Source organism: Zalophus californianus, chromosome 13 (assembly GCF_009762305.2).
Source record: "Zalophus californianus isolate mZalCal1 chromosome 13, mZalCal1.pri.v2, whole genome shotgun sequence".
Classification (NCBI taxonomy): Eukaryota; Metazoa; Chordata; class Mammalia; order Carnivora; family Otariidae; genus Zalophus; species Zalophus californianus.
The window spans coordinates 9,033,849-9,048,111 of NC_045607.1; the positions used below are offsets into that span (position 1 = coordinate 9,033,849).

General features: G+C 46.3%; 1 protein-coding gene across 3 annotated transcripts in view; it reads right to left on the bottom strand.

Moving 5' to 3' along the window:
* Positions 1 to 14,263, bottom strand: part of MVB12B (multivesicular body subunit 12B) — a 181,880-nt gene that overhangs the window by 110,230 nt on the left and 57,387 nt on the right. For all 3 annotated transcript variants that reach the window (XM_027615789.2, XM_027615790.1, XM_027615791.1), the window contains exons 3-5: positions 12,556 to 12,663; positions 7,511 to 7,607; positions 307 to 436 (exon numbers count right to left, since the gene is read on the bottom strand). In XM_027615789.2, the coding sequence (XP_027471590.1) occupies positions 307 to 436; positions 7,511 to 7,607; positions 12,556 to 12,663 (335 nt within the window). The remainder of the gene's footprint in view (positions 1 to 306; positions 437 to 7,510; positions 7,608 to 12,555; positions 12,664 to 14,263) is intronic.

Sequence of the window (14,263 nt, forward strand, 5' to 3'; positions counted from 1 at the left end):
GGACACCTGGGCTTTCAGCTATGTGGGAAGGTCCCCGAGGAGCCTGAAGGACGAACACACAGAAGGACAAGGGAAGGAAAGGCCCTTAGATGGAGCAAGCAGCATGGACAAGGCACAGAGAGGTCAAGAGCTCGGCACCTGGACTGGCAGCAGCATTAGCAAGAAGGGCAGTGATGAGAGCTCAGGCCGGAGAGGCAGGTGGCCGAGAGCCCCGTGGGTCCCACAGCCTCAGGACTTTTATCCCCAGGAGTGACCTGAGCTCTCTGGGCAGAGAGAAGAGAGGACATCTGTGTTACTAAGACTTACCCAATAAACGTGTACTGAGGAGGGGCCTGCTTGGTCCGGCCCATGATCCGAATGTCACAAATTGCAGCTTCAGTTGAATCCCGTGGGATAAATTTAATGCACAGCCTCTTTTTTCTAAAAGCCAATTCCTCTGAAGAAAAGGACAACAAGAAAAGGCATGAGTCTTCCAGAGATGCCAACATCTCTGTTCTGAGTGCCGTGTCTCCTGTCATGTTCCCTTCCTGGTGGCAGGAGCGACTAGCCATCCAGGTCGCTGGGCTGCGCCCCTCCTGCCCTCCACAGGGTGCAGAGGCTGTGACTGCGGCGCGGGCACCAGTCACCCTGCCCTGCATCTGGGACCTGACCCCAGGCACCTCTGCGGGGAAGGGCTCCCAAGGACATGCAGAGCTGGAACAAACCCGTGGGGCTGGCTTCTAAAGGCCACAACCACCATCTGCTCACTGCTCAAGCCATCAGGGACATACACACAGGCACCCTGAATATTAACACTTTTGCCAGGTGGACTTTTCTTCTTTTTTACTCTTTATTATGGGAATTTTCAAACATTTCCCAAAGTGGGGAGAACAACAGACTGAATCCACCCGGTCCCCTCATCCAGTTTCAACATTGCCAACAAGGCACAAGCTGCTTTCGCCTCTCCCCCCTAATCCGTGGCGGTTTTGCTAGAGGATTTAAGATGAATCCCCACACTGTGTCATGTCACCCATCAATATCTCAGTAGGCATCTATGGCAAACAATTTGTTTTATTATGACCAGCAGGCTATTATCATACCTAACAAAATGAACAATGATTCCTTAGTATCACCCAGTAGATAGTCTATATTCAAGTTTTCTCCATTGTCTCAAAAATACCATTTAACTATTGCTTTGCCTGGATCAAGATCCAAACGATGTCGATGCACCGAATATGGTTGTTAGGCCTCTTGGGTTCCTTTTATTCTGTAAGGACCTCTCTACCCTCCCCTTTCCTTCAGGCCACTGGTTAAGTTGGGGAAATTGGGTCATTCTCCGGTATTTCCTGTGAACTGGCAGTTAGAGCAAAAGGCTTGATTAGATGCTGGTTAGATTATTTTTTTTAGGTAGGAACGATTCACAAGTGGTGCAGAGATGTCTGATGGTGTCCTGTTGCAAGGCACGGAGTCCAGCTCTGCCACCCTGCGTGGGGTTCTGGTGGGGTCGGCCTGCGACCTGGGTCATAACAAGTCCCCAGCAACTGTTCTTTGGGCAGCGTTTTCATCCCCTGATGACTGCTGCTTAGATTCATAATTTCACTAAAGTTTTCAAAATGGTGATTTTCTAATTCTGTGATTCCTTCTGTATTTATTAGCTGGAATTCTTCTACATAAAAAGCAACTTTTCTTCTTCAACTACTTGCTCTCCCTGAAAAAGCTTTGGTACAGGAAAGGAAAAATAAATACGTGTGATTCTTTGCTCTTATTTATTAAATCTTAAAGCAATGAGCTGGCGATCTAGCAACCGCCAATGGTGACTAACCAGGTGTTTTTTGTTTGTTCATTTGTGGTTTTTAAATATGAATTCCAATCAGTTGCAGACACCGGATACAGGAGTCAGGTGTACCTGGGTTGAAATCCCAACTCGGCCATCAGCTCTATGATCTTAGGCAAGTGACTTAATTTCTCTGAGCCTAGGTTTCATTATCTGTAAAACGGAGTTAATGAAACCCCACCCCAAAGGGACGTTGGGTGGATGAAATGTGATAACACTTCCTATGCTTCACCTAGCCCAGCGCCTGGCACACAGTAAGTGCTCAATAAAGCATAGCCATGAAAGTTCTTATCATCATTACTACCGGTAAGCCTCCAGGGCACAACTTATGTCAGCGTTTGGCATTGACTTTCAAGACCTTTCACTTCTGGGGCAGGAAGTAAGCACACTCAAATCAGACACCGAGTGGGGAGGGAAGGACAGTCACGCCACTGGTCCTGGCTTGACCAAGGGGAGATTACCGTCAGTCGTGTTGTCTTATTGTTGACTGGGGGGAGGGTGTCTTTTAAAGAGCCAGGTAGAAACTCAGAAACTCGGTGGGTTCTTTTCCCAGGCAAGGAAACTGAGGGCTAGATCGGATATATGAGCTATGAGTAATAATGTCCTGAATCCAGACCCCAGACATTACACCCTACAAGACAGGGATGGTATCCTGGAGGAAAACACCCATACCAACACCGCACCTTCGAAAACTATTAGCTGGTAAGATCAGACCTGGTAAAGCGTGAAGGAGGTGAGATGAAAATGCAGGTCTATTACTTGCTTTTGCCACGCTGCTCTTTGCTCTATTCCTCCGTCTACAGCAACTCGGGGTAAGAGATGAAGCCACTAATTACACATGCTTAAACAGGCCTAATTTTAAGTAAACATATTATACAGAGTCAATAGAAATGTGTTCAGTCACGCTAATGAACACAGGGAAAGAATACAGCACTTTACTAAAACAAACAGTCTTCCAGTTTCTAAGTACTGTGTGGATAGCAACAAACTATTTTAAATTCATTACAGGAGTCTCATCTTTTTGGCTGACTTTATAAAATCGGGGCCTTAAATGCACTGAGACTTCACAGAGCTGACCACAGGTTCATCCGGTCAGCCTGGGCTCACCGTGCCCCCCTGGGGACAGGCTCTAGGAAATGACCACACAACCCAAAATGAACAGGCTGCCCTAAACCCACCCTTCTTGTGTGATAAGACGCTTGTTGGTGATGCCAAGACCTGCCCTCAGAATGCCCACGGGCAGCAACTGTCAGGGGGAAGAGGCCTCCCACCCAGGACCACCGGGGTCCCACCACAGCTGGACCACAGGCCCAGGCAGGACGCAGCCCTGGGCCTCCTCACTTAACTGGTTCAACAAATTAAGAGGAAAATGCAGAATGGGAAATCCCCTTGTGGCTCCAGAGTCTATCAATATAAAGACATTATAAGTCAATTAGTTGTCAAAACTGAACACCAATGCAAATTTTGAAACTAAGAAAAGCACGAGGGAGAAGTAGGAAATTAATACAAGTCTACAAGGCAATTTTAGCTCCTAGGCAGACAAGTCATATAAGAGTAAGCAAAAGCAGCAAGCAAACACTTGTGAAAATGTTCAGCCTTGCTAATAAATGATGACATGAAAATTAAATAAAATTAGAACAGTAAAACTGAATAAAAATTTAAAACCTATGCTGGCAGGACTGTGGAAAACAGGCACAAGCCTGTATCATTAGTGGCACCGTGAACTGGTATTTCTGGAAGTTAATTTGGCAACAGAGAATAATAAAGCTTATCTGTATGAAGCCCATCCTCTGAGCAAGGCACCGTGTATGGTAGGTGTCTCAGGTGATTCACAAGTGAATTAAACATGGATCTTGCCCTCAAAGAAAGAGGTAAGTAGTGCAGATGTGCATAAAACATGTAAGCAGCTAAAATGCAAGCTTTACATTATGAGGTAGATACTAATCCCCCCGTTTTACAGATCAGGAAACCGAGGCCTAGAAAGGTGAAGTCATTTGCTTGGGGCACTAAAGCTGTAAGCGGCAAAGCCAGGCAGTCTCAGGTGGGTCTGACTCCAGAGTACAAGTGCTGCCTGCCCTAGGCCAAGCCGCAGTGCGTCCTGACAGAGTTGAGGTGGGAAGTGAGAGACAGAATCTATTCTTCCTTTGGCTTCTGGCCACTGTAACCTGTGGTGCTTCCCTCCCTCCCTCCGTCCACTGAATGTGTGCTGAGCCGGGTGTGATGAAAAGCAGCAGAGAAGGCAGATGGTCCCTGATCTCTCTGACGAGAGAGAGCTCTCTCTGATTATGCTGTGATGCAACTCCGTGCTTTCAGGGCCAGGTCACCCACCAGACTAAGCTCCCAGAGGGAAAGGCCAGCATCTCAGTCAGCTGCCTTCTCTCACAAAGCCTGCGGTGCCTACACAAGGCATTCATCAATCTCCACTTACTGTGGAAGAGAGAGAGCTTGCTTGAAACTGGTATCTGGGGGTCAGAGACGGTTTCATGCAGGGGGCAGAATTAAAGCTCACCCTTGAAAGATACAGGGTGTGGACACTCCGAGTTGAGGGAAAGGGCTTTTCAGACAGGGAAAAAAACAACGAAGCAAATAAGTAGAGCCAGGAAAGAAACAAGGGTGAAGAGCGCACAGTGAGTGCCTCAGTTTGGGTAAAGTATAGGGTGCTTGAAGATGAGGAAGACGTTTCTAGAAGAAGGCTGGAGCAGACCGTAGAGGACCTAAGACCCAGTAGCCTCCAGTACTTGGAAACGCATCACAAGAAAATCCTTCAAAATCAATGCATACCCAAACTGGTTTATAGATTCAACACCACTCCTACCAAAATATCAGCTAGCTTCTTCGCAGAAATGGACTAAGCCTAAGATTCATATGGAAATTCAAAGGACCCAGACTAGCCTAAATAATCTTGAAAAAGAAGAATGAGGGTGGAAGACTCATACTTCCTGGTTTCAAAACTTGCCACAAAGCTACCGTCATTAAGACTGCGTGGTACTGGCATGAGGAAAGACATACAGATCAATGGAAGAGAACTCAGGGTCCAGAAAAAAACTCACATTTATGGTCAACTGATTTTCAACAAGGATGCTGAGACAATTCCATGGGGGAAAGACTAGTCTTTTCAAGACATGATGCTGGAACAACATGACATTCACATGCGAAAGAATAAAGGAGGACCCCTATCTCACACCATACACGGAAGTTAACTCAGAATGGATCAAAGACATAAGTGTAAGAGCAAACACTACAAAACGCTCAGAAAAAAAGAAAAACAGGCAGTGACCTTGAATTAAGCAATGCTTTCTTAGGTATGACACCAAAAACATAAGCAACAAAGGAAAAAAATAAACAAACGAAACTCCATCAAAATAAAAAGCTTGTGTATTTCAAAGGACATCAAGAAAGTGAAAAGAAAACTCAAAGAAAGAACATTTTGCAAACCATATAATTAATAAAGGGCTCATATCTAGAATATGTTCAAATATTTATAACTCAATAAAAAAGACAACCCAATTTAAAATGCCAGAGGATCAGAATAGACATTTCTCCAGAGAAGATATACAAATGGCCAGCAAGCACACAAAACTATGCTCAACACCATTAACCATCAGGAAATGCAAATTGAAACCACGAGAGACCACTTCGTGCCCAGTAAGATGGCCAGAATAATAAGAACAAGTGTTGGCGGAGATGCAGTGACACCGGAGCCCTCATGTGCCGTTGGTGGGGATGTAAAATGGCACTGCTCCTTTGAAAAACAGTCTGGCAGCTCTGCGAGAAGTTAAATATAGAGTTACCATATGACTCTGGCAGTTCCACTCCTAGGTACGGCCCCACGAGCAATGAAAACACGTGTCTCCACAAAAACCTGTACATGAATGTCCACAGCAGCACCAGTCTTAACAGTCCAAAGAGGAAACAACCCGAATATCCACCAACTGAATGGGTAAGCAAAATGCCGAAGTCCACAAAACGGAATATGATTTGGCAATAGAAAGGCATAAAGTACTAACACATGCTACAACATGGACCTACCTTAAAAACGTTATGCTTGGTGAAAGAAGCCCATCACAAAAGACCACATGTTGTAGGATTCCACTTACATGAAATGTACAGAACAGGTAGGTCTGTATAGAAAGTAGATCAGTGGTTGCCCAGGGCTGGAAAGGGGTGAGAAGGGGCAGGTTGGAGAGGAATGGGGAGTGACTGCTAATGGGTACAGGGTTTTGGGGGGGGGGTGTGATGAAATGTTCTAAAATTAATTGTGGTAAGAGTCACACAACTCTGTGAATACCCTAAAGACCACTGAATTGTATATTCCAAATGGGTAAATTAATGGTATGTGAATTATATCTCGATAGAACTGTTACCAACAACACCTGATGCATAAATGTATTAAATCTATCTGTAAAAGGCACTTAACCACATGCTGCGACAGGGTCGCGCGGTGGTTAACAGTAGGGCTGGAGTCAGACTCCCGTGTGTCTTCTCGTGACTCCCTTACTTCCAGACGTGTGATCGTGGATAAGTTCTGCAAACCCTCAGGAGTTACTGTGCCCCACTGTCCTCACGTGGGATGCGTATAACAATACCCGTCTCCGAACAGGGGTCTTCTGGAGATCCAGTGACGTCAGGTACGTAAAGCATTTACCACGGGGATGAGCATCTGGTAAGTCACATACCACATATCAGCTAGCATGATTATTAGCTAATACATCTAATAAGAAAAGCAAAATGTCCAAAAGTGAGAGGACTATTAAGAAAACAAAAATGTGCGATACAACGGACTTGACTTGTTTCGAGAAAATGACGGCTGAGTGGCAGCTGAGTAGATAAACAAAGTCTGGTCAGTACGAAACGCTAGCAAGAAAACAGCGAAAGATTATGGGTCCAAAATGGGGCTAACTATGGAAAGATAAAGTATGCGTGACAAAGAATGAGATAAAGGATTTCATAAATGAATCAGGGGTAATAAAGAAAGGACTCTTTGTTTTTCATTTACTGCTTCACCGCTGGAGACTTCCTAAAGTTAGTGACAGTAATTAAAAATAAAACAAGTTAAGTTAAATCAAAATGAGGAGGCTCAAATATCCAGAGGTTTTCCAGCATTATTTAATAACCGACAGGCATGACAAGAACGGCAAAGCCCTTCCAGATCCTGAAGAAGCTTTGGTTGGTCGGTGATTCGCTTTTGCTCACTGTGGCTCAGGGGTCAGCGTATTCATTCGGATTCGATCCTGTGTCCGCTAACGTGCAGTCTTTCTGGTTCTGGCTTTTCTTGTGTGCTCCAAGAGCCAAAAATAAGGACATTATTGCACTTATATTCCTTGGGTATCTCTGATTTTTTTTTTCCTTTTGCTTCTGGGTCTTGTGCCAAGCTTGGCTTCCACGACACCAGAGGATGTGGACTAAGTAGGGACTATAACCAGTTTCACCGTTCCATTCCTGAGTGAGCCGATTCAGCAGGGAGCCCATTCTAAGAGAAAAGGACATTCTGCTCATTTACATGCTGCTACCCAGAACACCACAAACTCCTCGGAGAACCAAGTCAGACACGCGGCAAAAGCAGCAGGGTTTATTCACGGGCATGCAGCAAGGCCTCCTAAAATGTTCCCAAAGAAAAATGCACACACAAAACATCTAAAAATATACCTGGTGGAAGAAAAGTCCCATTGTGATGAGTGGTACTAAAGGGAGACTCACGTGTGTCCACTGTCTCCTGAATTGGGATGAAGCCTACAGGCAGAGTGTCCTTGATGTCAATGAGCTTCATATCCACTAACACGTTCCCTAAATGACTCTTGGGAAGAGAGAAAAGAGATACAGATTATTAATCTGAACACCCCTGTGGTGGGTTTGCCATTTTGGCTTCGAGATGCATATTTAACACAATGACTCATGCAGCTTTACTACAGCAGGTTAATTAGAGTAGGTGCCACTTAATGTTCCCCAGCGGCTATGCGGGGACTCGGGTGGCCCCTGGGAAGGAGCTTCATCTGTAGCACCTCAAAGCCACTCACTCAGACATGGCTTTGTCTAGTGTGCTAGACAGCAACCCAGGAGAAGCGTGAGACATAACCCAGCAGAGGGCAGCTGTGCACGCATGTCCTGGGACCAGGCTGCCACTCAGCCTGGAGCATGGGCTCTCGGGGGCCAGCAGGTTTTAGAAAAGAGCACATTCCTAGGGCAGTCACTGCAGCAGGGGAGCGCTGCATCAAAGCCTACCAGATCGCCAGTCTGCATACTGACACACATTTCGGTTGCTGGATATGTTCTGGAAAATGCCAGGAATCACAAACTAATACAGACTGAAAAGCCCTGCTGCCTCAATATTACACATCTACTAAAATGACATGTACAAGGGCCTCTTATAGTTTCTACTTAGTGGTAGCATAAGGGGTCCACAGTGCGCGGTTTCTGTAACCAGTGCAAAAATACAATCTGAAGGCAGCACAGGCCATTCTGTAACCGCAGGAGAGCATCCTCTGCAAACACACCGGCATTTGCTGCCCACATTTCTGGCTGAAATGCTCCATGCCAACACTAGCTCGGAGAGCCAATCAAGGAATTCTTACCATCTGAACGCTGCACTATCGTCTCTCTTGGCCCCTCTCTATTTTCCTTCCTACCAATTTAAAATGGCACATCTGTGAGGTTCTTTCTTCAGTATCTGTCTCACCACAAGAGTTCAAGGGCCATGAGGACCAAAACTGTCTGTTACTACTATACATCCAAGCGTAGCACGCTTCTTGGCACATGGTAGGTGTGCAATTATTGTCTACTGAATAACGTAATGTTTTGGGGCACATTTTCAACTGGGTGGGCAAGAGTTGGAAATCAAATTGGATCTGCTTAGATGACAAATCTAAACTGTATCAATAAAAACAAAAGTATACTTAATAAATACATTATAAACCGAAAGCTCACAAGTGAAATAAATTCTTCAAACTTCACTATGACAGTCAATGTGTCAAGTGTCAACTGTGACCAGGGCTTTTATGGCACTGTTGTCACAAAACTGTTTCTTTCTCTCACAATTACTGCGTTTGGCGACTATTTTCTATTATTACATTTCAGGTAGCTGCGTCTTGGGGAAACAATGCACAGTGCAGTGCAGCCCGTGGAATGTGTACTGCAGCCTTACTAATGCAGAATAAATCTCTGACCGTGTAGAAAAGGTTTGAAACGTTAACCTAACTCGAAAACATCAGCTGCTTTCAGAATTGCCTGATCTAATCTATCATAATTTTTTCTTTTCCTGGCAGTTGCCTTTCCGTGTCATCACTGCTTTCTGCATTGAGAAATTAACAACTGGGTATGTTTTCCTGGCCCGCAGATGGATGGGCATTCATCAATATCCTTCTCCAATGTCTTCGGCTTGACAAGTTGGGTTTTACACAAGTCAACTGCAAACCACTTAGCGACCTCACCCTCCACACTCTACAAATGTCCCTGATCATAAAACCAGAACGTCAGTGGTGTGGCCATTAAAAAAAAAAAAAAAAAAAAAAAAAGCATCAGGAACCCTCCCATGCATACAAAATGGGAGGCTGCACTGTCAAGGCTTCCCACAGCCCAAGTGTGGTCCCTCCGTGCATGGGGCTGCTGCTGTACTGGGTTTAATACAGTAGGTCTGCGACACCTCTCCCCTCCCCCATCCCATGCTCTCTTTCATTTCCTCCTCATAAATATGAAGAACGTATTCCCAATCCTTGTTGAGCAAATGATTCATGCCAAAAGCCCAATATGCACTGACTCAGGGTATTTATACTGTCTCTGGTAGCCAGTATTTGCTAGTATACTGTAATTATTTTTGACAACCTTGCATTTAAGGTAGCCACAGATAACCAACTTAATATTCAAATGTTCATAAATCCTTCTGTTTAATATCCTCCCTACCTAATCTATGTACATTATTATTACAGGTAATGCAGAAAGTACAGGGCATGAAAAGTGCAATTAATCTCGATCCTTCCCCAGGAAGCAATGTCACTCCAAAGCCAGGTTTCCGTATTAAGAGCATTATTGGGGAAAAGGAACTTAGGTTCCAAAGGAGTGTCCCCAAACTCCTACACTGGGAGTCTCGAGCTGCCTAATTAAGAATCTGTCCAGTCTTGAGAGCCCACATCCCTCCTCTACAGTTGTAAAAATACACACTGTACAATGTCCTGGTTGTGAACAGCAGGGCCAGGACAGACCGGCTGTAGTGGATTAAAACACACCCATTCCTACTGTGCTCCTGGGCTGGCAAGTGGGTACCTGCAACCCCCCTGAGTGGATCCCCCTGGATCTCACTAAAGGACTCAGTCATTCTTCTTCTGAAAACAAAATGCACCGACTTCCCACCCTCCTTCAGAGGGGAGGCAGGGACTCCTCCCACCACCCTCACCCTCCTCCCCCAGCCCTTCCTCACACCCTGCCCCACCACACCCAGCCCGCGAGGGGTTAAGGCTTACAAAGGGAGCAGTCAATAACATCTGTTTCACGTTCAACAAATGCTGACGAACTCGATACATTTTCCATCATACATTTACGCAGGACACTCCAAATTAGCAAGTACTGGTGACTTCTCTCTGTCATTTTTAGACTTGTCACTGTCCCCAACTCCAAGGGATCCAGGACTCTTTTGGCCTAGACTACCAATACCCCACAGCCTTCAGGGGAAATGCAAAACAAACCCCCAAAAGACAAAAAACCAAAACACAACCAGAACTCAAAAACAATCGAAGTGATCGTGGCTGTCCTCTGAGGCCACAGTTGGGAACTGCAGCCTCAGTCAGGGAAGGTGGGGGCTGAGCAGAGATCAGTGAAGAACATCGTGAGACCACTGGGCACGGTGAGTTGTGCAAATCCTCAGGAGTCTGTCCTTGCTGCCTGAGCAGCAGTGAGTGCACTGACCTGCACAAAGCGGCAGCCAGCAGACAGAACAGAGGTGACAAAAGCTAAAAATATAAACAGTTTCAAAAACAGGCTTAGGTCAAACTCCAGGGACAAAGGGGCATGAGAGTCCACTGCATGTGGATATGGATGCAGGGGTGGAGGAATGGAGCAATGGGGGGAGGGTAACTACCCCTATCTGCTCGAGCCCACAGCCGGAAAGGCAACCTGGCCTCCAGACTGTTCCTCAATGTCTCCTCGGGCTGCACGACGAACCCCAGGGACCTGCTCAGACTCATTATAGGCTCAGCTGCCACCTTCTCACCTGTATGTGAAGGATTTCTAGTGTTTAGCACCAGGACCGTCTCTGCCCCATTAGAAACTCTGGACTTTACAGCAAGCATATATTACTCTCATAATTAGGGGGAAAAAATTAAAGCGATGTCTTCTCTCCCAGTCCTGAATACATTAGGAATAATGTTCCTAACAAAGACTTATCAATAAACAACAGGAACGGCTGATGGAAGAGAGTGCAAGCCAGAGGACCACGTGACTGTCTACATGCAGACAACACTGAAGGGGCACACAAGGACCCTGGGGTAGGACCACAGCTGTGTCGTATGTGATGCGGAGAAGACTCATTGTTCCCCGTCCACACTTCTGGATGAGGATGTTTGAAATATTTTTTTCTTTTTAAACCATGAGCATATATTACTGTCATAACAAAATTTATAAAAATAAATTAACAAAAACATTCCTCCCCTTTTCTGTTTCTTTTTTTGCATTAGAAAGAGACAATAACATTTAGGCCAAAAATAAAATGTCACTCCTGAAAATGAAAATCTCGACTGCACCCTGTTTGGGGCTAGGGAACACAGGTGAACCTTGGGCAAGCACAAAAACTCTCTGATCTCAGGAAAGGAGCTAATACTTCAAGAGATTGTCTGAGGATGGAAGAGGTTTATTTGCAGAGTGCCTAGGACAGGCCTCCCTCAGAGCTGATCTGTGTAGATCCTCACAAAAGCTACTTCCCTTTTTTTCTAAGCCACTCATTAAAACATTCTGTTGGAAAGGGCTTAAGAGATAGCTTTAGGGTGCCTGGGTGGCTCAGATGGTTGAGCGTCTGCCTTCGGCTCAGGTCATGATCCCAGGGTCCTGGGATCGAGTCCCGCATCGGGCTCCCTGCTCAGTGGGAAGCCTGCTTCTCCCTCTGCCTCTCTCTCTCTCTCTCTCTCATGAATAAATAAATTTAAAAAAAAAAAAAAAAAAAAAAAAAAAAAAAAAAAGAGATAGCTTTAAAACATCCTAATTTACGGGCCCAAGAGTTCAGAACAGCATACTGAAAGAAACCTGCACACGTGGTAGGTACCTACCTGCAGAAACAATGAAATGTCAAATGTCACAGAGACTCAGGGAGAAAGTCAGTCATTTTGGAAACAAGGCCGTGTCTGGGGAAAGAAGTGGTCGCGGAGCTCTGCCTCTGCATGCTGGCCAGGTTTAAATCCCGCTGCATAGGCAAATACTCACGTCCACACCCCCCTGTGATTTGTGACTTACAGGAAAGCTAGGCAAATGAGGGCTGGGAGAGAAATTTCCTGGTTCCCTTTTGAGAACACACTTTAATGGAATTCACTGTACACTTGGGTACATGGTTAATACTACTGTTAATAAATGAAACAGCGCTAGCTCCTGATTCTACCCAGTTCACTAAAACCACAGATTAATATGGCAATGAAAATAAACCACAACCACAACAACAAAAACAACAACAACAAAAAAAAAAAAAAAGAAAGAAAGAAAAGAGGAAATTTCAACCAGGCACGTAAATGCCTTGTGCTCACTCAGCAAACGGACACCATGACTAGACTTACATTTTCTTTGGAAAATGATCTCGTGAAACACAGGTATCTGGTAACCTTGGATTTAAATAAGCCGTCTTTCCAGAGGTCAGCATCCACACCATCTGCTGTCTGTGCAACCTGCACCAAAGAGACAGAAGAGGAGCGCAGGTGAGGCAGGCTGGAACCGAAGGTGTACCTGAGCAGCTTCTTCATACCTGTACCAATTAACACCGGCCCGGACTTTCATAGCATCTCATTAGTTCATTTTACCAGGCGCTGGGAAGAGACTTTCCAAAAGGGGGAAAGGGAGAGTGTGAAAAATACAACTTCTAAAAATATTGTCCCCAGGGAAGCCATTGATTAAAGGCACCCTGACAAAAATGGTTCTAACGAGAAAAAGAGCAACTTTTGTTGCAATGGACCAAAGAAGGACTGGAGAAGTCAGCACATTAAGTTGCTCATTATCCCTTACTCAGGGGACAGCAGAGGGTGCAGAAAAAAGTCCAATAGGGTGTGACATGCCACCTGAGACGGGCACCGCCTGCGAGGAGACGGCCGTGGCTGCTTGCTCCAGGACCCTGAGGCCAGCCGGGGTGCTTCGTCATCGGGACCCTAGTGGGGACTGGGGGCGGGGTGCCAGGGAAACTCGCTCCTTGCTGTGTCTTCTCCCTACGAGCTCTGCAAGGGGTACTCAAGGTCGGAAACTGTCTCATGATAGAAAAATAGAAAAGATTCAGCTCCTTGTTTATAGTCTAAGAAGCCATTCTCCCGTGCGCGGCTATAGACGTGTTCCTCTCAGAAGCATCCAGGCATGAAGCCAGCCTTGAGTTGAGTCTTAAAGGACCTGTGTACTGGGCTGGGGTTTGGAGGGCCTCGTGTGAAGATTCCTGCTTGGGGGCAAAGAGTGGACAAGGAGATTGGAGAGCGCGAGAGAAATGGCTGGACGAGGGCAACACAGCCCCCATCTCCTTCCATCTCCTTCTATTCCTGGCCTGGCAGGGCGTGCTCTGCTTTCTCGCCTAGCAGCCCGGCAGGACGGCACTTCCGGCCCAGGGTCTGTGGCTGGCACCCCCAGGGGGCACAGCCGGGAAGACAGAGGGAGCGGCAACCCATTTGGGGATGGGCTCCAAAGCCGTCTGCTCTCTGTCGTCCCCCTGGCTGTCCTGTTGAGGTTTAGGCTTTGGGATGCGGTCCTTGATCTGACAAACTGCTGAAAGCACCTCCATGCTTTGCACAAAAACTGCCCTGATTCAGCCCCATCCCGAGTACACGCTACACAGCACGCCAGTGGCCTGGGGCTGTCACACACGCAGGGCGGGGGCGTGTTGGGCTGTGCTGCCAGGACATCCCCAGGGCCCCCCACAGCCATGTTCTCTGAGGCTGCCTCAGAGAGGCCCAAATGCCAACGGGCAAAAGAAAAGTGCCTTTTTTCCCCCCTCCAAATGGACCAATTGTAAATTAGCAAATGCAACACAGGAAGAGAAAGGTCCTTATGCTACGTTTGCAAATATGTTTGGCCTGAGACCTGGAGGAGGAATGGTAGGGGGATAACTTCAAGAACCGCGGCTCCAAGTATGGCCCCCCCGTAGAGAGACGTGAAAGAGAACAGCATCAGGCCTCCTCAGCACTTTTCCCCATAAGGGTCTTCCATCAAGTTTCTTGGAAAACATGAGATTTCAGGCAGTGGCACTAACTCTCTGCCACCAAGGATCCCCTTGGTCGATTTTCTCTTGTGGGT